The sequence below is a fragment of the Coptis chinensis genome, chromosome 4 (genome assembly GCF_015680905.1).
Source record: "Coptis chinensis isolate HL-2020 chromosome 4, ASM1568090v1, whole genome shotgun sequence".
Lineage (NCBI taxonomy): Eukaryota > Viridiplantae > Streptophyta > Magnoliopsida > Ranunculales > Ranunculaceae > Coptis > Coptis chinensis.
In genome coordinates, this window is record NC_141459.1 from 85375648 (window position 1) to 85399085 (window position 23438).

The 23438-nt window shown below is 40.0% G+C and overlaps 2 protein-coding genes across 2 annotated transcripts; one reads left to right on the plus strand and one right to left on the minus strand.

Annotated features, from left to right (window-relative positions):
• The first annotated feature begins 391 nt into the window (after positions 1-391).
• NSL1 (MAC/Perforin domain-containing protein) lies at positions 392-8074 on the plus strand. Its single transcript, XM_086557861.1, has 7 exons — positions 392-842; positions 1776-2014; positions 2766-2970; positions 4072-4155; positions 4232-4415; positions 5420-5586; positions 7220-8074. The coding sequence occupies exons 1-7, from the start codon at positions 579-581 to the stop codon at positions 7907-7909; spliced, it is 1833 nt and encodes a 610-aa protein (XP_086413987.1). The 5' UTR covers positions 392-578; the 3' UTR covers positions 7910-8074.
• A 14523-nt stretch (positions 8075-22597) lies between these two features.
• LOC147505283 (uncharacterized) lies at positions 22598-23134 on the minus strand. The gene has a single exon (XM_086605506.1). The coding sequence runs from the start codon at positions 23132-23134 to the stop codon at positions 22598-22600; it is 537 nt and encodes a 178-aa protein (XP_086461632.1).
• Positions 23135-23438: the final 304 nt, after the last annotated feature.

The window sequence follows — 23438 nt, forward strand, 5'->3', positions numbered from 1 at the left end:
CACAAATACAATTGTTTAAATATGAACAACAGTTTCTCCCAATAGATTCTTCAACGTGATTTTTAAGTAAGTTCACAACTTGAACCACAAGACTAATGCAAAATTGTCCGTGTAATTGGACTAAAACCTCCATGTATAAGACAAAGACTATTCGTCTATTGACTCTATTCCACAGGAAGAAAAAAAAAAACAATCTATAGATTGCAGTACAATAAAAACACCTAATTCATTATTCATTAACTAAATCAATTTATAAATCTCCCTCGTCCTTTGTAAACACCTTTTTGCCACATGGCAAACTACTAAACTCCAAAAGTATCTAATATTCACTGTCGTATTATTCACACAAAAACAAAGTGACAAAACCCGCTTTCATACATTCAAACCTCTTGACTTGATCACAAGTTGCTTTCACTTGAAAAAAAAAAATTCAACTCCTCTGTTTCTGACCTTAAAAAAAACCAGACCCTTCCTCATTACTCCCATGGACTTTTTCTTCTTCTTCCTCATCTCTTTTTCATTTCAAACCAAATTCCCACACACACAACAAGTCTTCAAAAACTTTCTAAAACTTGGAAATGAATTCATACATACTTGATGCCCAAGCTGCAGCTGAAAAGGCTGTATCAGTTATTGGATATGGATATGATTTGTCGAGCGATGTTCGGCTTCTTTATTGTAAACCTGGGCCAGATGGTTCACCTTTAATTGAACTTGATCACTCTTTTACTACTGACTTGGTTTTGCCAGGTGGTATTGTTGTTCCTAATGTTTCGAAATCGATTACTTGTGATAAAGGAGAGAGGACAAGGTTTGGGTCTGATGTCGTTTCGTTTCATCAGGTGATTCTTTATTTTTTAATTTGTGGAAACATAAATATTAGATTGTTCCTTTTTTTTTGGTCTATTGGTTATTTAACTGTTTGATTAGTTAATCAATTGTTTGTTATTGTATAGTCTTTTTATTCATATTGGGGAAATGCACTTTTTGGGGGCATGTTGAATAGACTTTTTACTAATTAGTTTTTTTCGGGTTATATATACTCAATGGGTGTCACTTAGAAGCGTTTAAGTAAGAGGAATACGCAGACAATAACAGACAAAGACAAAATTAAGGAACACCAAAATTTAGATCGAAACATTGTAACATTTGCGCAAACCACAATGTTGCTCTAAGGTAATAGAAAGGATATAAGTTACATCAACCGGTTTTGCATCTTATATGCTTGGGATTCAATAGTGGCACTGCGAATGTTACTCTAATTTGCACCATAGGGAAAACAAATGTAGTTTATCTTGGGCCAATATTACTAGTGTTACAACCATTACCATTAGACTCCACTCTGAGCAGTGTCAACCACTTCAAGTTTCCCAGTTGAGCTGTTCTCTGTATGTACCTAACTCTTGAATATTAAGTAATGGTCACAAAGAAACGAGAAAGAAACTGGGGGAAAAAAAAAAGGAAAACAAAAATTGGTTATACAATATTATTGTTAAGGTAGAGCCAAATATCAAGATGAACATTGTTCGGGGTGGGTTTCAAGAATTCTATCCTCTTCTTGTGCATATTAAACATATATGATACATGAGGTACCCACTACCCACTTGCATCATTATGGTATTTTGCCTTAATTCACACATTGATTGCCACTTGTTTGGCTACTGAGTTTGTGTTCTTAATTTCCTGATGCGCCTTCAAAATAATTCCGTTCTTTAATGTACACTGTAAAATATTAAGAAAATATTGGTTCTTAGGTGTTTTCTTATGCATTGTAGATGTCGGAACTGTTCAATCAATATCTCTCTTTGTCTGGCAAGATCCCTTGTGGCCTATTTAACTCCATGTTTAATTTCCAAGGCTGTTGGCAAAAAGATGCAACCTCCACAAAAAGTCTTGCTGTTGATGGCTGGTTTATAACTTTGTACAATATTGCATTGACAAGATCCCAGATAGTACTGTGTGAGCATGTTAAGCAAGAAGTTCCGTCTTCATGGGACCCTGCTTCCCTTGCTCGGTAAGATACATAAATCAAAGCGTTTATTAGCTATAATTATTTTAGTACTAAGTACTGTTTGTTAGTATAGTACACCGCACAAATACAACTTCCTATTCTTATGTTGTTAGACACAGTACCAAAAGAATATTAATGACGGAAGTGAGACCTTATGTGTGAAAAATAGAGGGCATAACCTGTTTTTAAGTATCCTTATTTGGAATGCCATTGTACTTTTTGAGGTGGAATGCCTGAGCTTCGTGACTACAATTTCTTGAGTGTTGTTAGTTGTTGTCCACTTTCAAAGTTCACCAAGTTTGGGATCGGCGACCATATTCTTTTGGACATATGTGCCCTATGAGGTTCGGCTTTGTAATAATATTTTGAGCTAAGGAATGCCCCTGCACACGGACCTAATCTTTTTTGTTATGCAATAACAAATTTTAAGTGCTGTGCAACAGCTGCACCCTTAATGAATGGCAATTTTTAAGGTTAGGGTGATGGAAGTTGGACGTGTAAATGAAAGACAGAGGATTCATATATTTGTGTGCTTTAGGCCTTTAGCCAAAAGAAGTTTGTCAGATAGTGTCTGCATATGTGGAACCATGTACAGATTTTTCAGATGATTCACTGATACTATTATCGAAGGTGTTCTCAGACATCTTGATATATGAGAGGTGATTGTGGTCTTGATTTGCAATCCGCCTCAGCTTTGATAGATGTGTTTCAATACTTTTTTAGGTTTTGATTTCCTTGGTATGTAATTTTCCAGGTTTATCGAAAAATATGGTACCCATATTATTGTTGGTGTAAAGATGGGAGGAAAGGATGCAATTACTATTAAACAGCTACAAAACTCAAGTCTTCAGTCGTCCGAAGTGCAGAAACTGTTAAAAAATTTAGCGGATGAGATATTTGCAGAAGATGTCAATGGAAGCATGAGTCTAAATGCTAGTGAATTCTCAAGAAAAGTGAAGGTATGCTACATTTTCATGCTGAGTATTTAATGTATATTTATTTGAAACTTCCAGTTGATCTGTTAATAGTATAATTAATTTACTATAGAGCAACCCAAAGACCATATCGGTAATTTAAAGCACAGATTTAACTAAGTTACCAGCATGGGTACAGCCTTATGTTTATTTCTCAAGTGGAGGAACTCAAAGCACACTAAGTTCTGTATTTGAATGTTTGAAGCGTGATTATACTCACTGTTTCAAAGCATTGAATAGAGCTCAACCTTCAGTCACTTGTTTCACTGTTTACTAGTGTATATTTTCTTGATATGTTTAAGTTTTCAGCTTACAAAATATGATGAACTATGCTAAGACTGAAGTTAGTGTGATATCTCTCCTTTCTAATGTTATAAAATGTGTGATATCCATCATGTCTATCAATGGCCTTTTATCTTTTGGTTCGAGGTGCATGACGAGATGATCAGGGATACACCTTTCAGCCATTTTATGTTTAGATGGGGTTCCTTGATGTGTTGATCAGGGACCTTTGCTTAGTAATTTCTTGTTTTTATCTTTCTTTGTTTTCTTTGTCGTTGTACTAGTAGGACATCTCATCCTACTTTCTTTTGATTGGGATCATATTAATAAATAAATTATATTTACCGATCGAAAAGAAAAAATGTGTTTGAAGTATGCAGGAAGTGAGGAGCTAGGGATATAAAGTGTGATGTCTGACTAAATGATGTTTCTGCTTAGTTATTAAGACAAAATTTGATGCATGTAAGGGCAAGAAATAGGGGAGGGAACTCTTATAAATATCTTTTCATTTAGAATTAGATAAATGAAATTCATGGTGGTAGAATATTAAGAAACTATTACAGAACATAGACAGACGATTTACAAGACTGTTTGTAGTACATGTTTCCACCACCTTGATTCATATGGGGATTTGCTCAGAGGCTGCTTCAAATTTAAACTTGTCAGTCTAGTTCCTTACAATATTGAGGTGCAGACTGTGAATGTTTAGCTTCATAGAGCACCCCTTCATGTCCACACAGACATGTATCTGAAAAAAGAAATGCTAAAAGCAACAAAATGGTCTAATTCATTCTGTCATCTCAGGAACAGAAGGTCATGGCCTTGGAGGACCGTAATGCACAATTTGCAAACTCGATAAGGCCCATTGTGTTCCACTCAAAGAAAGAGGTAAGCCATCAGAACTTGGACCAAGTAGGGGCAGGCAACTTGAACTTATTCTGACATTGGATCTCCTTTCATGCAGGATATAGTTAGCATCCATGTTCGAAGGGGTGGCATCGATTTTGGTCAAAGTCATAACCGGTGGCTTTCAACAATCTCACAGTTCCCTGATGTGATAGCTATGTCCTTTGTACCAATAACATCATTGCTAAGTGGTGTTCGTGGTTGTGGTTTCTTAACCCATGCAGTAAATCATTATCTCCGCTGTAAGTAGGACCATCTTAGTTGATTGGATTGATTCCTGTAATTTCTTTTGTGCAGAATGCGGGAAAACTGAATATCTTTAGCCTGCAACTTCCATTCTTTAATATATTTCTGTTTTTAATTAAGAAGATGCTGGCTTTAAAAAACGGTAAGACTTGCAAAGTGAAAAAAATTATAAAGGAATTACCACGTATTCACTTGGACGTGTCATAAGTGTTATGCCAGTATAGAAAGTCAAATGGGAATTTCTAATAGTTTATGTTTAAACTATTGGTTCATAGGTTTCTAGAAATCAAAGAGATACAATTGCCTGGATTTACACCTAATTATTATATGAAACAGTCTGTCCAACTTAAGCTGAAACTTGCATGACAATATTCTGTCGAGAGAAAAAGTAACAAAACTCTTGTTTTACTTTCATATTACAGAGACTTTTTGCAACATACAGATGTCAATCCCTATCATTACTAATTTACTATTGATGCAGTCAACAACCAAGATTTCTAAAGTAGTATGCCCAGACGCTCTCTTTGCCCTTGCATTTGGTCTCTATGATTCGTAAATAGGGATATAGCTTCTCATAACTGACAGCCTTATGTTACATTTTCATCTAACAAACACCCAAGTTGTTTCTTCTCCATCTCAAGCTACATAAGCGGATTTGGATTGGCAAAGATACTCAATATTTCTAGCTTGGTGGTTTATGTATAGCATTAGCAATCAGTTATAGATCTGCTTACAGTCAACAAGTTGGTTGATCTTGAACATGAAAGAGGACGCATTTATAGAAAATCACCAACTGATTATGGGTCGGGAAACAAAAGTAACAAATGATCTTTTTAGCTTATATATTTTCCCCTTATTGCTGATAGTAAGAATTTTGGACACCCAAGAATCTGCTACTGATTGTGCTTTTTTATTGGGAGACCACATTTCCATTTGTGTGTACGTGTGCTTCTTTTTCGTTGTTTCCATGCTGAGTTGCATTTTAATTACTTTGAATCAGATAGACCACCTATAGAGGAGCTTCATCAATTTTTGGAGTTTCAGTTACCGAGGCAATGGGCTCCAATGTATGGCGATTTTCCGCTTGGTCCTCAGTCGAAGAAGAATAGTTCTCCATCCCTCCAGTTCACCTTTATTGGTCCCAAGCTTTATGTTAAGACGATTCAGGTGAGTGTTAACATTTTCTCCACCGTACACAACAGTTCATACCTATTGTTTGTGTGTTATCCAAGTATTAATAATTTGATATGCGTAGGGATGAACTTACGACTAGTCTAGAAAGACAAGACAACATCTATCATTCCATTGAGCATTATTGTGCCAAATACTTTGTATTTGACATTATCACTATAAGTACTATACAGTCTGCATGGGTTGTTGGAATTATGTATACAGACATCTGTGCATATATTTGGGCATTCAACAAATTATAGTAATTTATTCTCTTAAGCAATAGATATATCCGTCATTATTACGTTTTAGTTTGATAGAGTCTTACGCTGTTCATAACTGCAAATCGTACCAGTTACGTTAAGGACTTCCTTTATCTATCTTTCCTCTCAAATTTCACATTATGCTACTTTCTCTAGCACTATATTTTTTACTTCATGCAGAAGCGAGTGTTTATTCTTTCTTACATTCATTATATCAAACATGATAATTTTGGGGGGTGTATGTTTACTTTGACACAACTATGCACAAGAGGACTCCAAGCAAGCTAAATCTCAATAATGGTAGCAGTAGAAGTTTAATTTGATTCCTCCTTAATCTTGAAATGTTGTGATGCATCCTAGCCTTAATCATCTCCAAATTAGTTACCACTTACCATTCATATTAGTATTTTTGGAATTTTTTAGGAATTGAGTCTAATTAGTGTTTTAGGCTATTTTTATTTTTGGGGTTATATTAATTACGAATTTGATGTTTCTATTTTGATTTGAATTGTTTTTAGAATAGGTTTCTATTATCAAAGTTGTAGAAAGTTACAAATTGAGTTGTAGGTCTTTGGCCATAGTTAGAATTAAAGAATAATAAAGTTTGAGTGTTAGAGAAAGGTTTTCTCAGTTGAATTCTTGTGTGAGAGTTCGTGTTCTTTGCGAGGAACAAGTTTGTCAAACCCTAAAATCGACATAGATTTTGGAATTAGGTTCCAAAATCATACTTTGGTCATATGTGACCATCATGCTGTCAGTCGCGTTGAAAGCTGTAAACATAATTTTGGACGGATCTGAACTCAACACATTTAATCTTGTTATATTCTGGCTAATTAAATGTGCCACATGATTTCTCCCAAATTTGGGCAGTAAGTCTTCTTTGTCAAGTTGTCTCCAACTTATCCTGACTACATCCACTATCCAATCCCGAAATGAACTGGTACTTGCTGAATATACGGCTGGATGTAAGTCAAAGTCAATCATAGAGCACGAGCCTTTCATTGTAGGAACAAATGTATCTGAAATTCCATCACATGACACAGTTTGCGTCCGCATAGAAATGTTGGTGAAGAACGTCTGCAGTGAGGATAACTTGCTGTATGTGAACCTTGCCATTGAAAAAACCTTACCTTGAAAGGCAAATTGATGCTCCACACCCTTTGAAATTCCCACCTGGCTGTAAGGAGATCCCCATCCACCCATTATTGTATGCCGATTGAACTGTGTAGTTCCAATAATCTTGTGGTGCCCAAAGTCTAGAATCTTCTTGCTGATTCATGGATAAATGGTAGAAATAATATCACGCTGATTTTGATCCCTAATTGCTCCATGTACTAATATAAATAATCACGTATCCACCGGTGCAGGTTGATTCAGTAAACCGCCCAGTGACTGGAATGCGTCTATATCTGGAAGGCAAGAAGAGTGACCATTTAGCTATCCATCTCCAACACCTTACTACACTCCCAAAGGTTTTCCAACTCTCAGATTACTGCAGCTACGAGGTCAATGAGGATATCCCATCTCAGCGAGGCTACTATGAGCCTGTTAAGTGGAGCTTACTTTCTCATGTATGCACTGCCCCGGTGCAGTATAATGGTTCCCGCATTGATGACTTTGCCTCCATAGTTACAAAGGCTTGGTTTGAGGTGAGGGACGTTGGTATTAGGAAGGTCTTGTTCCTGAGGATTGGCTTCTCTACATTATCATCTGCAAAGATCCGAAGGTCAGAGTGGGATGGGCCTGCTATTCAATCTCGAAAATCAGGCTCCATCTCAATGTTGTTCAGCACAAGATTCAGCAGCGGACAGACTCCAGCAGAGAAGCCCAGTAAAGTGGAGGTAAACTCTGCTGTATATCCAGGCGGGCTGCCAGTCCCTATGAAGATGCCAACAATGACGAGATTTGTTGAGACGAAGGAAATGGTTAGAGGTCCAGATGATCAACCAGGGTACTGGGTGGTAACTGGAGGGAAATTGTGTATTGAGGACAACAAGATTGCATTGAAAGTGAAATACTCATTGTTATTATTAAACTCTGAGGAAGAACCTTACTGATGTCGAAAAGAGCAAGTAAATACTTTACCTAAAAGTTTTGTTGTAAATATTGCTATGTGCATTGCAATTCATTTGGTTTCGGGGCCTTTCTACATCTGCTTTTGCAATTTGTTGTTACTCATAATTACTGTTGAGTGACTAATAAAGATTGTTACTTCATTCCAATTTCCCTTGAAGAGAATCTCCTTCCCAATGCTGTATGAACCTAAAACCTCTTAATAAGAAAACAATAAGAACCGAAGAACTACAACCCCCAAGCTAGACCTAGTCCTCTTCTTTTTCTCACTGTGCGGCCCTCCTTTTTCTTCTCCCCATCTTCTTTTTATATCTCTTCTCCACTTCATCTGGTTCACCTACCTGTCTTTTCATCCCTCGGTCCCTCTTGCTGCCGTACCTATGCCACGTCTGCAGTTTAGGGTTCTGCGGTCACGATCCCATACTCCTCGTCTTCCCCTATCAGGTTACATCCTCCTCCTCCTATTGGCCCAATCCCCCTCTCTTTATTGGGCCACTATAGTACCCCTTCTCCACTTCATCTGGCTCGTCTACCTGTCCTTCCATCCTATGGTCCCTCTTGCTGCCGTACCTATGCCACGTCCGCGGTTTAGGGTTCTGCGGTCACAATCCCATACTCCTCGACTTCCCCTATTATGTTACCTCCCATTCCTTCTCTTGTTGACCTAGTCCACCTCTCTTCATTGGGTCACTACAAATGCCCCTTCTCGACTCCGGGTCCATACCTCCTCCAAGGCATAGGCCTCGCCCCCATACCTCACGCCACCAGCATCTCCGAACTTCCTCACATTCCCCCGCCTCCCTTGAATCTCCCGATCCTCCTCACTCCTCTGCTCCGGAACACGTCCCATCATACCGCTCTATCTCCACCTGGGATGATTAATACACTTCTCCCCACTCCCCTTCCGCCGATATGGATGTCTACAAACAAAAATTGTTTGATAGTGATTCCGATGAGGATGAGGTGAGGGAGGTTCCTTCCGCAGAGGTGCGGGCTCCTGATGTCAAGCCTCCATCCAAGAGACAGAGGACCTCCACATCTAAAGAACTTGCCCCTACACTCAGCGGTCCTCCCCATCCGAAGAACTTGCCTATGTCACTTCATCCCTTCGTCCTGATGTTTCTTCCCCCCACACACGCCGGCATGGCAAATTAAAGAAACAGCTCCACCTACTGCCTCGACATCTGAGCTTGCACCTATAGAGGACTTCTGTCCTATTTTCAAGATGCGCAATCGTAGGGTGAACATTGCGGACTCCGCCTTGGACAACACGGTCATAGCCTCCTCTTTATTTTACAATGCTCACTTGCCCAAAGACATAGCATACGAGGATGGCAGTTCGTTTGACCAACACCGCACTTCCTTGTATACCAACTGGGAGAAGGTAATGCTCATTTTTTTATTTTTTATTTTTTTATCCACCTTCCTCTTTGATCCTAGGTGAGCCTGGATGTCTCCTTCATGATCCGCAGCCTTTTCAGTGCCAAGACCAAGGTGGCCGCCCTGGAGAACGAACTTAACGGCCCTGTCAGGATAAAAGCTGCCTATGCCGACCTCCAAGCGGATCTTGAAGCTGCAAATTTGGCAAAACTCAAGGCTCAGGACGAGCTTAGGTCCGTGGAGTCATCTCACGAACAATACATGGACAACGAGCGGCTCAGTCATCAAAGGGAAGTGCTCCTCCAACAACACCAACTCAATCTGGGTGAACTCACTCAACAACACCAGGCCGCGATGGACGCCCTAAACCAGAAACATTAGGAAGCTACCGTCGAACTGCTGCAGCAACACCAAACCGACATGACTATACTTCGTGACCGCTTCAAGCTCCTGGCCGACAAGAGGGTGGCCAAGAAAATTCAGGAGGAGCATGCACGCCTCACTTAAAGAAGGTCACCTTCTTCTAGAAAGGCCTGCCGTTCCGGTGACTGAAGCCCCTGAGGACACAAGTGAAGAGATGCCGGTCAACGAGGTAATTCTTGATCACCCCGTGATAGAGGAACCCGTCAACCAGGTGGCAGCCGCTAATGAGACCACTGGTGAAGCCACTGATGATGCTGCTGCTGGAATCACCGCGGCACTAGATGCAGCCACAGATGCGATGACCAGCACCTAACATGTTCTAGCACTCTTCTTTTTTTGTACCAAGATACTCTTAAAAACTCATGATCTATTATTTGTTTCACTCCTGGATTTGTGAATGTGTTGTTTAATATGATGCTTGATTTTGATCAATATGCTTGTTACCTCTTTACTCGTTGGTTTTGGTTATTTGTTTAAATTGCAACGTGCCTCCACTTATAGATTTTCATGACTCTATCCCTCCTCTAAGGTTCCTTCCTTAGCGCACTTTATACATCTTCCCACCCCCTTGGAACTTGTCACTTCCCATTAGTATACTTTATCCTGGGCAGTCCTCTTCGCCCTGCGAACGACTCCTCCCCAGCGCTGTCTTTCTCTCTAAGAGGTTGTGCAGCCTGGTGAAGGCAAATTTCTCTGTCCCCTGTGTCTCTTGCATCCCTCATCCGGGGAGGGCTCACTCCACTCCGTAGGCTCGCCTGGATCCCGAAGCCAACTTGAACAACTCATCTTGCTCTAGTCTCTGTCCTGTACTGGTGTCAGGGAATTGAAGGGCTCATTCCCTCCGCTGCCTCTCCCTCCGACGACGTAGAAGCCTGATGGAGCACTCTCCTTGCTCCATGTGTCTCTTGTTTCTCTTATCCGCGGAGGGCTCATCCCTCTCCGCGGGCTCAGTTAGGCCATGAAGCCTGCTGGAACAACTCATCTTGTTCAAGACTCACTCCAGCTCTAGCGTCAGCGAAGGGCTCATCCCCTCCGCTGCCTCTCCCTCTTATGGGCGTAGAAGCCTGATGGGGTCACTCTCCTTGCCTCATGTGTCTCTTGCTTTTCTGATCCGGGGAGGGCTCATCCCTATCCGCGAGCTCAATCGGCCATAAAGCCTGCTGGAACAACTCATCTTATTCCAAACTCACTCCCACTCTAGCGTCAGTGAAGGACTCATCCCCTCTGTTGCATTTCCCTCTGACGGGCGCTGAAGCCTGATGGAGCACTCTCCTTGCCCCATGTGTCTCTTGCTTCTCTGATCCGCAAAGGGCTCATCCCTCTCCGCGGGCTCAATCAGGCCATGAAGCATGCTGGCACAACTCATCTTGTTCCAGACTTACTCCAGCTTTAGCGTCAGCGAATGACTCATCCCCTCCGTTGCCTCTCCCTCTGATGGGCATAGAAGCCTGATGGATCACTCTCCTTGCCCCATGTGTCTCATGTGTCTCTTGCTTCTCTGATCCACAGAGGGCTCATCCCTCTCCGCGGGCTCAGTCAGGCCCTGAAGCCTGCTGGCACAACTCATCTTGTTCCAGACTCACCATAACTCTAGCGTCAGTAAAAGGCTCATCCCCTCTGCTGCCTCTCCCTTTGACGGGCGTAGAAGCCTGATGGAGCACTCTCCTTGCCCCATGTGTCTCTTGTTTCTCTGATCCGCGGAGGGCCCATCCCTCCCCACGGGCTCAACCAGGCCATGAAGCCTGCTAGAACAACTCCTCTTGTTCCAAACTCACTCCAGCTCTAACATCAATGAAGGGCTCATCCCCTCCGCTGCCTTTCCCTCTAATGGGCGTAGAAGCCTGATGGAGCATTCTCCTTGCCCCATGTGGTTCTCTTATCCCTGGTCCGCTATTCATATTCTTATTTATGCGTCATACATAGCAAACAAATTTCTTTTCACAAAAGTGTTGTAGCCTTATATATTTACAAACGACTCTAGTCCTCTGCTGTGAACTTTCCTTACATTGCTTTATAACTTCCTTACATTCAATTGTAAATTTTTTTCAATATTCTTACTTTCTAAGGTTTTTCTATCAGTTTGTCCTTCATAGTTCGTAGCTTATAAGTACCAGACCCTCCTATTTCCACCACGGTGTACGACCCTTCCCAATTTGGACCCAACTTCCCATCCTTTTCTCTCTTTGTGCTTGGGGTCACTCGGCAGAGCACCACCTCTCCTACCTTGAATTTCCGTGGCTTGACCTGCTTGTTGTATTACCTCTGTAATCGCCTGTGGTACTCTTCTAATCGAATGCGAGCTGAGTCTCTTTTCTTTTCTGCCAAATTCAAATCCCCTGCCAGGATGCACCAATTCGATCCCTCCTCCACGGCCTTGGTTCTCATAGTAGCTGCCACCATCTCTGAAGGAATCACTATCTCGACGCCGTATGCTAAGGCAAATGGGGTCTCCTTGGTGGTTGTTCAAGGTGTGGTTTGATAAGCCCAAAGAACATGATTCAACTCGTCTGCCCACGCGCCCTTCTTGTCTTCCAACTTCCTTTTCAGGTTGTTCATTATCGTTTTGTTGGAAGATTTCACTTGTCCGTTGCCCTCGGGGTTGTAGGGGGCAGATAACCCTTGTTTCACCTTGTATGCCTGCAGAAATTCAGTCATCTTTGCTCCCGTGAACTGTGTCCCATTGTCCACAATGATGGCATATGGCAGCCCAAATCAGCATATGATGTTCTCCCATAGAAATTTAACCACCTGCGTCCCCTTCACCTGTTGCAAAGGTACAGCTTCTATCCATTTGGTGAAGTAGTCCGTGGCTGCCAACATATATCTCCTTTTACCGCTAGCCATGGGTAGTGGTCCTACGATATCCATCGCCCATATGGCGAAAGGCCACGGACTTGAGACATTATGCAGAGGTTCTGCGGGAGCGAATATCAGCTGTGAAAATCTCTAGCACTTGTCACACTTTTTAGCGAAGTCCACTGCATTCATTTTCATGTGGGGCCAGAAATAGCCTTGTGTCAATAATCGGTGTGTCGTAGTTCTCCCAACGGAATGACTCCCATAGTCCCCTTCGTGCAATTCTACAAGCACCTCTAAGGCTAACCGCGGCCCTAGACATTTCAACAACAGCCCATTGAAGTTCTTTCGATACAGTTCATCTTCCAATAAAGCATATCTCTGAGAAGCCTGTTCCAACCTTCTTCTTTCTTTCTTATCGGCCACCTCCTTTCCCTCTAAGAAATGCTTAATGGGATCCATCCATCCCCCTTCTTCTTCTACAATCTGACACACCTATATCACCTCCTCTGTGTTTGGCTTCTCCAGTCTTCCTACCCGTATCGTTCTTTCCTCAGACCCAAGTATGGCTGCAGCCATGTATGCCAGGGCATCCGCATGCCTATTCTCACCACAACCCAAGTGTACGAATCTGAGCTTCACAAACTTGCTGGACCTTTCGTGCACCACCTTCAAATACTTAGCCATTCACGGACATCGAGCAGCGAACCCTCCATTAGCCTGACACACCACTAGATTTGAGTCGGAATACACGGTCAGTTCCTTTACTCCCAAATCCTCATCCATTCTCAATCCTGTTATCACTGCTTCATACTCAGCTTCGTTACTCGATGCCGCGAACCCTAGTTTCATAGTTTGTTCTATCCTATTATTATCAGGCGTGACCAACACAACACCTATGCCACTGCATGCTTCAGTGGCAGATCCATCTGCAAATACTCTCCACCCATTCCTCTTATCCCAAGGGTCTAGTAGGTCGGGCTCCCCCTCCCTCTCCGGTTCCATGACCATCTCTTCTCCCCAAGTGGGATCTTATGCGGGAAACTTAGCCAGAAACTCAGCTACTGCATGCGCCTTCTCCTCAGTTCTTATCTGATATTGTATCTCGTACGAACTAAGCATCACTACCCATTTCAACATTCTACCTGACTTCTCTATCCTTAATGCTTGCTTGAGAGGCAGGTTAGTCACCACCACCACCGAGTGTGACTCGAAGTAGGGTTTCAGCTTTAGAGCCGAGAAGATTAACGCAAGGGCATACCTCTAAATTCTACTATACCGCGTATCTGCATCCAACAATATTTTGCTTTGAAAATACACCGGCTTCTTCATTTTGTCGACTAGACAGATAAGAACGAAACTAATTGCATACTCGGTAGCCCCCAAATACAAATACAACTTCTCCCCCTGCTCTGGCCGAGATAACAAGGGAGCATTACCCAAATACCTCTTCAACTCTTGAACCACCTCCTCGCATTCTGATGTCCACAAGAAATCTGAGGTGCTTCTCAATAGCCGATATAGCAGTCTACATTTATCGAATGATTTGGAAATGAACCTATTCAAAGCCACAACCCTACCCGCCAACCGCTGCACTTTCTTGACATTCTGCGGTGACGACATCTCCACCAAAGCTCTTATCTGTTCCGGATTAGCCTCTATTCCCCGCTGAATAACAATGTAGCCCAAGAACTTTCCCGTGGTCACTCCGAATGTGCATTTCTCCGGGTTCAGCTTCAAATTGTACTTTCGCAGTATCCCGAATGTCTCTCTTAATCCTTCTAAATGCTCCTCCTCCGACATGATTTTCTCCACCATGTCATCTATGTAAATTTCAATCCCCTTCCGAATCTTACTTTCGAACATTTTCTCACCCAGCCGCTGGAAAGTAGCTCCAGCATTCTTCAATCCAAATGGCATCCGGGTATAGCAATATGTGCCGCCTTCTACAACAAATGTTGTCTTCTCCTGATCCGGTCCGTACATCGCGACCTGGTTATACCCCATAGATGCATCCATGAACGAAAATATTTTGAATCCTGCTGTCCTATCCACCAATTCATCCACCCGCGGCATGGGATAGCTATCTTTCGGGCATTCTACATTCACATCTGTAAAATCGATGCACATACGAACCTTGTCATTCTTTTTTGGTACCACAACCACATTTGACAACCAATCTGTGAATCCCACTTCTCGTATTATTCCAGCTCCTTTTAACCGCGCAACCTCTTTGTGAATGCCCTCCGCATACTTTGGTCTAATGCTCCGCATCCTTTGCCTCACTGGCTTGGCATCCTCTTTCATGTGTAGCCGATGACACGCGAACTCCGGGTCGATCTAACCCCGTAACATCCTTAATTACCCATTCAAACACGACTTTGTTTTCTGACAAGAATTGTATTAACTTACTTTTCCACTCCTCCGGCAAACTAGACCCTACCGCGGTGAACCTCTCTTCCTCCCCTTCTCCAATATTCACTACTTCAATCTCGTCGAGTGTCTTCGGACCCACCGTTGACTCCTCCTCCCCCTCCACAGAGGTGCACTATAATTGCTATCACTACACCATAACAGCTTATTTGCAACGGATATGCATCCGTTACAAAAAATATTAGTAACGGTTATCTTGCGTCGACACAAAAGCGTGACAAATATTAGTAACAAATATTTGCAACGTTTATTATCCGTTACAAAATTTACTAACGGTTATAAAATGTCACTAAAATTAATTTCAGCAACAGATACATAACCGTTAGAATTTATTAGTAACGGTTTCCAAATTTATTAAGCATCACTTTGATTTTCTAATGCTAACAGTTCGTATCCGTTACTAATGAACTTTTTTTGTATAAAAAAAATTCGGTTGCTAACGGTTGGTTATCCGTTACTAATGAATTTTCATTGTATAAAAAAAATCAGTTGCTAACGGTTGTGTATCCGTTACTAATAAATTTTCATTGTATAAAAAAACATGGGCCACCTGTACTAGTGCACGTACCTGTACCTGCACCTTTTTTTACTCCACAGTGTAATTGATACTCTTAGAGAAATGAGAGAAGAAAGTTACATAAAATGTAATTGATACTTCCAGTGGTTATATATAAATGTAAATGCAATGAAAACATCAACACAGAAAATAATGCAGAAGCATAGCAAAAATATTAACTGCTCCTGCATCAGAAAAACCAAAACAACAATACGCACTTTGTTGAAACCATGTCGCTCCTCAATTACAAATGTTGAGTATAGGGAAAATGGCAAGTCAGTGATCTGCCAAGTAGATAAAAACAACATTAACATCAGCGGATTGAAATGCATTGTCTATGAAGGGATGGAAGTGAAGGTATTTAACTACTTTTCAATCAAAGTATATCTCAAAACTCATAAAACATCAGTGCTATTTGAAAGCTACACTACTTAAGTGACAAGAAAACCAAAACAAATGAAGTCACTTGTATCACACCTTTGAACAGTTCACCTACTTACATTTTTTCCCATTCTTCCCAAACTTCTTGCCCTTTCCAGGTTTGCTATTCATGTATGAGATTTTACTGGTTTGTTGTGTCTTCTCTTGCGAACTTGATCAGGATTTCTAATTTCCGAAGGCACATGCGCATTGGGAATACCGTGCTTCTTGCCCCCTTTGTAATTTTTGTTATCTCCTCGCATTTGACAGTCTCCTATAAAATAGAAGAATGGTCACAACGCAATCTTTTGATTGTGCATCACAACGATATGTTGTCATTATACACTTGAAAAAGTCATTACAGAGTTTTCTCAATTAAATATGACCAGAAGGGTACAATTTGTTTCCAAAAAACTACTGGCAATTATTGACGCCAAACCTTACATTACTGAAAAGTTGCTATTGATTTCAGCACGCTAATGGACACCATAAAATAAAGAGCTTGATATAAGAGATTACGTGAGATAAGATAGTTACACGCAAGAAAGATTATTCATACAAATTTCAAGCAGAAAGTAAACAAGTTTACATGAAATGAACACGGTTTCTAATTCATAACCAATACCTGAAAAGCCTCTGTCCCCTTCTGAACGCGCCCCCCCTCTATAGTTTCTATTATCACCTCAAGATTTGACGGTTTCCTATAAAACGTAAGAATGTCACAAGAAATTAAATGAATGTCACAAGGCAATCTTCTGACTTGCATGACACCCGTATGTGATCAATGTAGAAAGTAATCAAGTTTACATGAATGAAGATTGTTTCTAATTCATAAACAATACCTGAAAAGCCTCTGTCCCCTTCTGAACGGCCCCTTCTATAGTTTCTATTATCACCTCGCATTTGACGGTCTCCTATGAAATAGAAGAATCACTGTAAATTAAATGAATGTCATAAGGCAATCTTTTGATTTGCATGACACCCCTATGTGGTCAATGTAGACGCCCAAAATTGTCATTACAGAGTTTTCTCAATTAATTAAGTATGACCAAATGGGCCTATGCTTTGCAACAAACCATTGGCAAGCATTGGCACCAAACCGAGCATTATTGAAAAGTTTCTATTGATTTTAGCATGCTATAAGAGAGTCTTTAAGAAAAGATGATATGTGAATTAACAGACATGATATAAACAAGGAAAGCAAGAAAGAAGTCAAGCTTACATGATTGAAGATTGTTTCTAAATCACAAAGAATACCTGAGAAGCCTCTATCAACTTCCAAATGGCCACCATCAGAATTTGTTCCCCTAAAAGATACCTTATGGTGTGAACGTTCTTTCCACCACTTATATATTCCAGTCTTGGTAGATTTAATTTTCGAGCCACTCTGTCTTGACCTGCACAAAATGTAAAACATCTTTTCAACAAACATGTAGGGCCACACAGTGAAACTTTGGAATCTTTTATAGTCTTATTTTTCTAATGCAAGCTCACTTGAAGTTTGTGTTCATATAAAGTAATTGAAAACCAAAAGCAGACCCGCAGAAGAGAGACTTTAACCCCAAAGTCCCAGGTATAACCTAAATACCTTCATTTTCCACTGTACATCACAACCAAACAGATACTCAACGCACACAATAGGCCTTCAGAGATACTAATTCAGTCAAAAACATTGCTACCCTTGACACCTGGATACTCATATTTACTTAAATTTCATATCCGAACATAAGAACAAAGCATGTTTAAGACTAAGATCAGGATATAAAACCATACCTTTCCACTGGCAGTCACACGGTCATTGTCGTTTAATTTAATGTACCTCTTACGTTTATGTTGACAAAATAATAATTCAAGTTATGTTACGGAATCCCTGAGGAAAAATAATCAGTAAAAATAGCGTTGCTGGGAATAGGGAGTACCTTATCCCAATGATAGTCGATTTCGCTTTTGCAAAACCGGTGCTATCATCATCGCAACTATATCAAGAACGGCGAAAGCATCCAACCTATAACAATCAATTAGATGTTTACACAAGATCAAAAGAAGTTATATTTTCCCATTTTAAGCACAAAAGTGAACTTTCCACTCAAGTTTTAAGACTATGAATTACTATGGTGATAGTGGGTTTGAACCTAAAGGAAGTTGCATTAAATGTTTTACCTGCTTGATCCAAATCCTTCATTACCTCTTACTGAGAGTCCTACCTCAAGATGCTGAAAACAATATCAAAATGCAATTAAGCTAATATCTCACCATTAAGCAAAAAAGAGAAACTAAGGTGGTGTGTGTGTGTGGGAGGTGTCGGGGTACTACTACCTAGATATTTGCTCATTTATTTACACAGGCCCAATTCTTATGTACTCACACTTTTTCTAGTTCACAGGATAAGAACACATTCTCTTGTTAAGTCTTGCACATTTTTCTTTATAGACTTGAGAACAAAGAATACCAACCCATAGTGGGATTTACTACTAGATATTTTCTCATTTAATTACACAGGAAAAATTATCCTGTACTCACGCTTTTTCTAGTTCACAAAGGATAAGAACACATTCTCCTTTAAAGTCTCGCACATTTTTCTTTACATACTTAAAAACAAAGAATACCAAACCCAGAGTGGGTTTAACTACCCAAGGTCTGAGCCACTGGACACCCTGATTCACTTTGTAGCAGATACCGGCAGATAGTTAAACCTAGTTAGTAGAGAGGTTTTTGTGAGTACATGATATTACAAACTCTCTGGTTGTGGGTTGTGGCAAAGCTCAGAAGCTCCTGCCTTTAAAAAAAGGAAATTCCGTCCTTTTTTCTTTTTGAAAAGAACATTTAAAAAAAATATAGCGAAACAAGTAGGAATATAAGAAGGCCACTCCCTTCTGGTAATGCTGGACAAGTCATATTCATTGTGAGACTGAGTGATTATGTAAATATTTCATTCATAAAAGCTCTGCAGCTAAAGTGTCCCTAAAAAGGCAGATCTAAAGAAAATGCAACCTCTATTATTTTGATTAATTTCCGTCTAAACCTATGAAATTTTCTTCTTCAACTTTGGTTGTTTTAAGTATTTAGAAGATATTCATTGCCAAATTCTACACTCTACACGACTACACCTGCAAAAGTTCTAACCAGAGAATAAAAGGATTGGAACCTACTTGATTTGTTGGGACCGAGCTTATGTAGAATTCCTCGATCCTTGAAGCTTTTCGCCTTTCTTTTGTATCCCGACCTTCCAAAGATTGAAGTAAAAAACAACAATAATAGTGAATCGAACCCAAGTATGTTACATTCACTTCAACATCATTAGCCTCAACATTCAAACAGAAATAATTCAATAACTGGCAACAGAAATATGAGAAGGGAATGGAGAGAATATTGAGAAAAGAATTTAAAACCAGTTGGACTTAAACAAAAGATAGGATGATGTAAAAGACCTTTTTTCCTTTTCTCCTCGAACCGTGTTTACTTTTTTTCATCCTCTTCCCTGGCATCCTAAAGAAAAATAGTAACGAGATCAGCATGTTAATCTTCTAAATGAAAAACTAGAAAATTATAACTTGCATGCAAATAACATGCTAATGTCCGAGTCAATATTTTTTCTGCAGTTTAGACAACTTCTAGGTAAACTGACAACATTAGATAATGATAAAGCAATTAATAATGAAAAATAAATAAATAATTAGCATGATTTGGATATAAACATATATTTACCTTATCTGCTTGTTCACTAGATCGTTTCGGATGCACCAGATTCATTATTTCTTCATGAACAGCTCTTTTCCTCTTCATGACGTCAAACCATTGACTAGATGAACCTCGTGAATAATCTAATGGCTCGATGCACTTATCTAAGTTCCTTTGACGGTTTGACACCATAAAATAAAAAAGCGCACGGAAATAGTAGCTAAAAGGAAGCAAGAATTCGGAAGAGGAATGAAACTCAGAATCCATCAAACACTTTTCATGATAAAGAGTATGAAACAGTTGAGAAGATTACTTGAAAATGTTTTCACCTAGCAGCTTCACCTTCCGCTTCCAAAATTGTCTGCTTTGGCCTAGTGCACATCATTCATAAGATCAATAGGAATATCAAAACTGGATAACGTGAACAAAGCTTACTGACAATTACCCTGACTATTCGAAAAATACAACAATACATATCTGTCAACTCGCTACCTTCTAGTAGGTTCTTAAAAAGTGGATGTAATCCTTCACAAGGCAGCGCTTTTGCTCTTCTTGCAGACTCCTTTGAAGGTAAAGGTTTTGTCTTTGAATACAAGTGAAATGAAGTCACTTGTATCACACCTGTGACCAGATCATAAGAACTCCTAAGAATGCAAGTGTATGAATTATCTCATTTTCCGCATTGAGGCCAACGTACACGAGAAAATCTCCTGCTTTCTGCAAACAAAAGTAGAAGCTAAAAGACATAATAACACACCTGAGAATGGAACGACAAGAGGTTGATTTAGAGTGAACGCTGCAATTTTACTTACTTTCCAAAACAAAGGCAAGTATTTCTAAAGTAGCCAGATCAACACCTTCAGTTTTATAGAGCAATCATATACATCTAGCAAAGTGCTTCTAAAGGTATGAGTTATAGTGTCATAAATAGTAAAGAATAAACAAACTACACCTTTCGGATCAAGATTCACGCAACTTCTTTTTTTCTCTAAAACTCCTTTATCCTCCTCAATGTGTTCGGGGACCAAGAGATAAGATGCAATGAGGGAACTCAACAAAGTTCTAGTCCATCCAAAACACGTACACTTAACAACAATCACAACTAGCTATATGAGAAACTTGTGTACAATCACAAGGTGATGTACATGAGAAAATTAGAGCAAGGAAATATTAAAGTAGCTGGAATTATATCATCCTATATATACACATGTAAGTACCATGTCGATCATGTGTATGATACTAATAGTGGATATCCTTGCTCATGCTATAAAGACACTTATCTCTTCACAAGTAACATGGGTACAACCTTGAAATTAGTTTTGGAAATGCTTACCTGAAATCTTTATGTTAACTTTGCATAAAGGAAATGGGTGTTGTCCTTTCCTCTAGCCAAGCTGCTCCTCTCCATTTCCCTTTATTACTCGCTATTCTAGAGCCTCCTTTCCTTACCAAAAAGGTAAGTATTAAAGCACCCACCTGATCTACCTTTTTCTTAAAGAAAGAATTCCCCCTTTATCCAACCATACTAGCTGAATCCAAGTCCTTGGGAATTGGCTGTATGGATTCAGTGAGTTCATTGGCTCTTCTCAAAATTTCATGAATTGATAAAAGCTTAGTATGTCGAAAAAAATAAAACTAAAGTGAACCTAAGAAGCCAAACCAAATCTTAAACACATCCACTTATAAAAACTAAAACAAATAACTGAAGTAAAAAAAAAAAAAAGATAGGGAATGCCACCTGCTAGCTTGAGTGGCTTTCTTATTAGACTATAGTTTTTGCATCTCATTCCCATTTTGAAACAAAAAGACAATAACACGGCCACAGCCCTTCGATGCCTACACTTAAGTTCATCAAATACATCTCAGATATAGCAATTAAAAGCTTATATACTTAACAAATACTAATAAAATTGGACGAGCCATGTTTACCTTTGAAAAGTCACCACCACCAAAAGCTTTCTTGAAATGGATCACTAGCCCATCATGTCTACCTTTATACAGAAATAAACTTCCAAGAGACCCCCTTCTTCCTCCTTTATTCGGGCTGAGAACCGGCAATGCAAAGACTTTCATAAGTTTGCATTGGTGGAGTATCACCGACTAACATCACTATTAAAAACAGATATCAGTATTAACAAACATCACCGACTAATATCACTATTAAATACAGAGATCGGACAGTCAATGAAATCACTTTATGAATCTAAATGCTTACTATAACAGATTTTGACTTTGAATCAATCAAATCAAAAAAGAAAACACAAACAGATCTAATTTTCATCTTCATCATCAAGTTTATTACTAATAATCAAATCAAACAACTAATACATCCATAAAGAATGCATCTTTGACCCAATAATTCAAAGTGTAACCAAACCCACGACCTAAAAGCCAAACTTGCAATAAATCAGTACATAAATTTGTTACCTTGAGCAAATTGAACCCTCAGTCCGCAAAGCTTGTTTGATATTTGAGGCAAATTTATACCAAATTGCATCTTAAAAATCAAAAACCAAATAACTAATAGTTAAAATCACAACCAAAGACAGATTGTTGAAGATGAGAGAAGAGAAGGCGGAGAACAAATTAGTGAGAGAGGACGACTTACCAAGAGTAATCAAAACCCTAGCTACAGCAGCGAAACACCACTCTTTTTCTCTCTTCACTCATTTCTTTTTTCTTTTTCTTTTTTCCTTTTAGGGATTAAGGCATGTGCTATGTTTTGGAACGCTGGGCGCGAGAACAAAAAAAAATCCCGCTTAAGTTTTGGTGTGATTATTTTCTTTTTCTACCGATTTAGTTTGATATGTTAGTTTGTAACACATTCCAAAGCGTTAAAAAATATCCAATAACCGTTACATAATAATTCCAGTATTTGCATAGATGAGTACTAACGGTTATAAACATTTCTAACGGATAATATATGTGAGTAATTAACTAACGGATGAGTATCTGTTACTAATAAGAAATCTCAAATGTTGCAAAATCACCCAAATGGTGTAGTGTATGCCTGCCTCTTCCTAGGGTTTGAGTTCTCTTCTTCCGATCCGCTGATCAATCGTTTCACTCCTCTGTGACTGTTCTTGGCCGTCACCTGATCTCCACGAACTTCATACATACCCGTTGGGGTAGAAAACCGTATCACTTGATAGTATGTTGACGGGACAGCCTTCATCTCGTGAATCCACAGCCTCCCTAAAATTGCGTTGTACTGAGAAGCAGAGTCTACCACCATAAACCGTGCAAAGACCGTCACTGGACCCGTGGTTACAGGCAATAAGAGTTCTACCATAGGCTCCATTATACTCCCATTGAACCCGTATAAATTAGTCCGCGAAGGCCTCAATTGCCTAGGATCAATCCCCATTTCTTCTAAAGCTCCTTTAAACAACAAGTCCACTACACTACCACAATCGATCAACACCCTCTTCACCATGTAATTGTCTATTGCTACTGTGATGACCAACGCGTCTTCATGGGGAGAATCCACTGCCCGTAGGTCCGCACTGCTAAAGACGATCATGTCTCTGTCCTTCGATGTCCCTACTCTTGGTCGCGGTCTGTTTGTCCCGTCATTGATCTGCTGGATACTCGCGGTTCTCCTCACCCTATCTTTATGAGCATTATGACTTAGTACAATAGTACCTCTCCACTGAAAATTACATTAATAGTTCCTAGTATCCGGTCCTGGCGCAGCATACACTCCTCATTCTGTGCTCCCCTTATAAACTCCCTCATCCTCCCTTTTTCCACCAATCATTGAACCAACCACTTTAGTGCATAACAGTCGTCGGTCTCATGATTGCGTATCTTGTGATAGGCGCAGA

What these genes read in the sequence shown, in the direction of transcription:
- LOC147505283 (XM_086605506.1), bottom strand. Translation starts at nt 23,134, where the DNA reads ATGATCGTCTTTAGCAGTGCGGACCTACGGGCAGTGGATTCTCCCCAT.
- NSL1 (XM_086557861.1), top strand. Translation starts at nt 579, where the DNA reads ATGAATTCATACATACTTGATGCCCAAGCTGCAGCTGAAAAGGCTGTA. An exon ending in AATTCTCAAGAAAAGTGAAG is followed by an intron (nt 2,971 to 4,071) that starts GTATGCTACATT and finishes CTGTCATCTCAG; the next exon opens with GAACAGAAGGTCATGGCCTT. An exon ending in AGTAAATCATTATCTCCGCT is followed by an intron (nt 4,416 to 5,419) that starts GTAAGTAGGACC and finishes ACTTTGAATCAG; the next exon opens with ATAGACCACCTATAGAGGAG.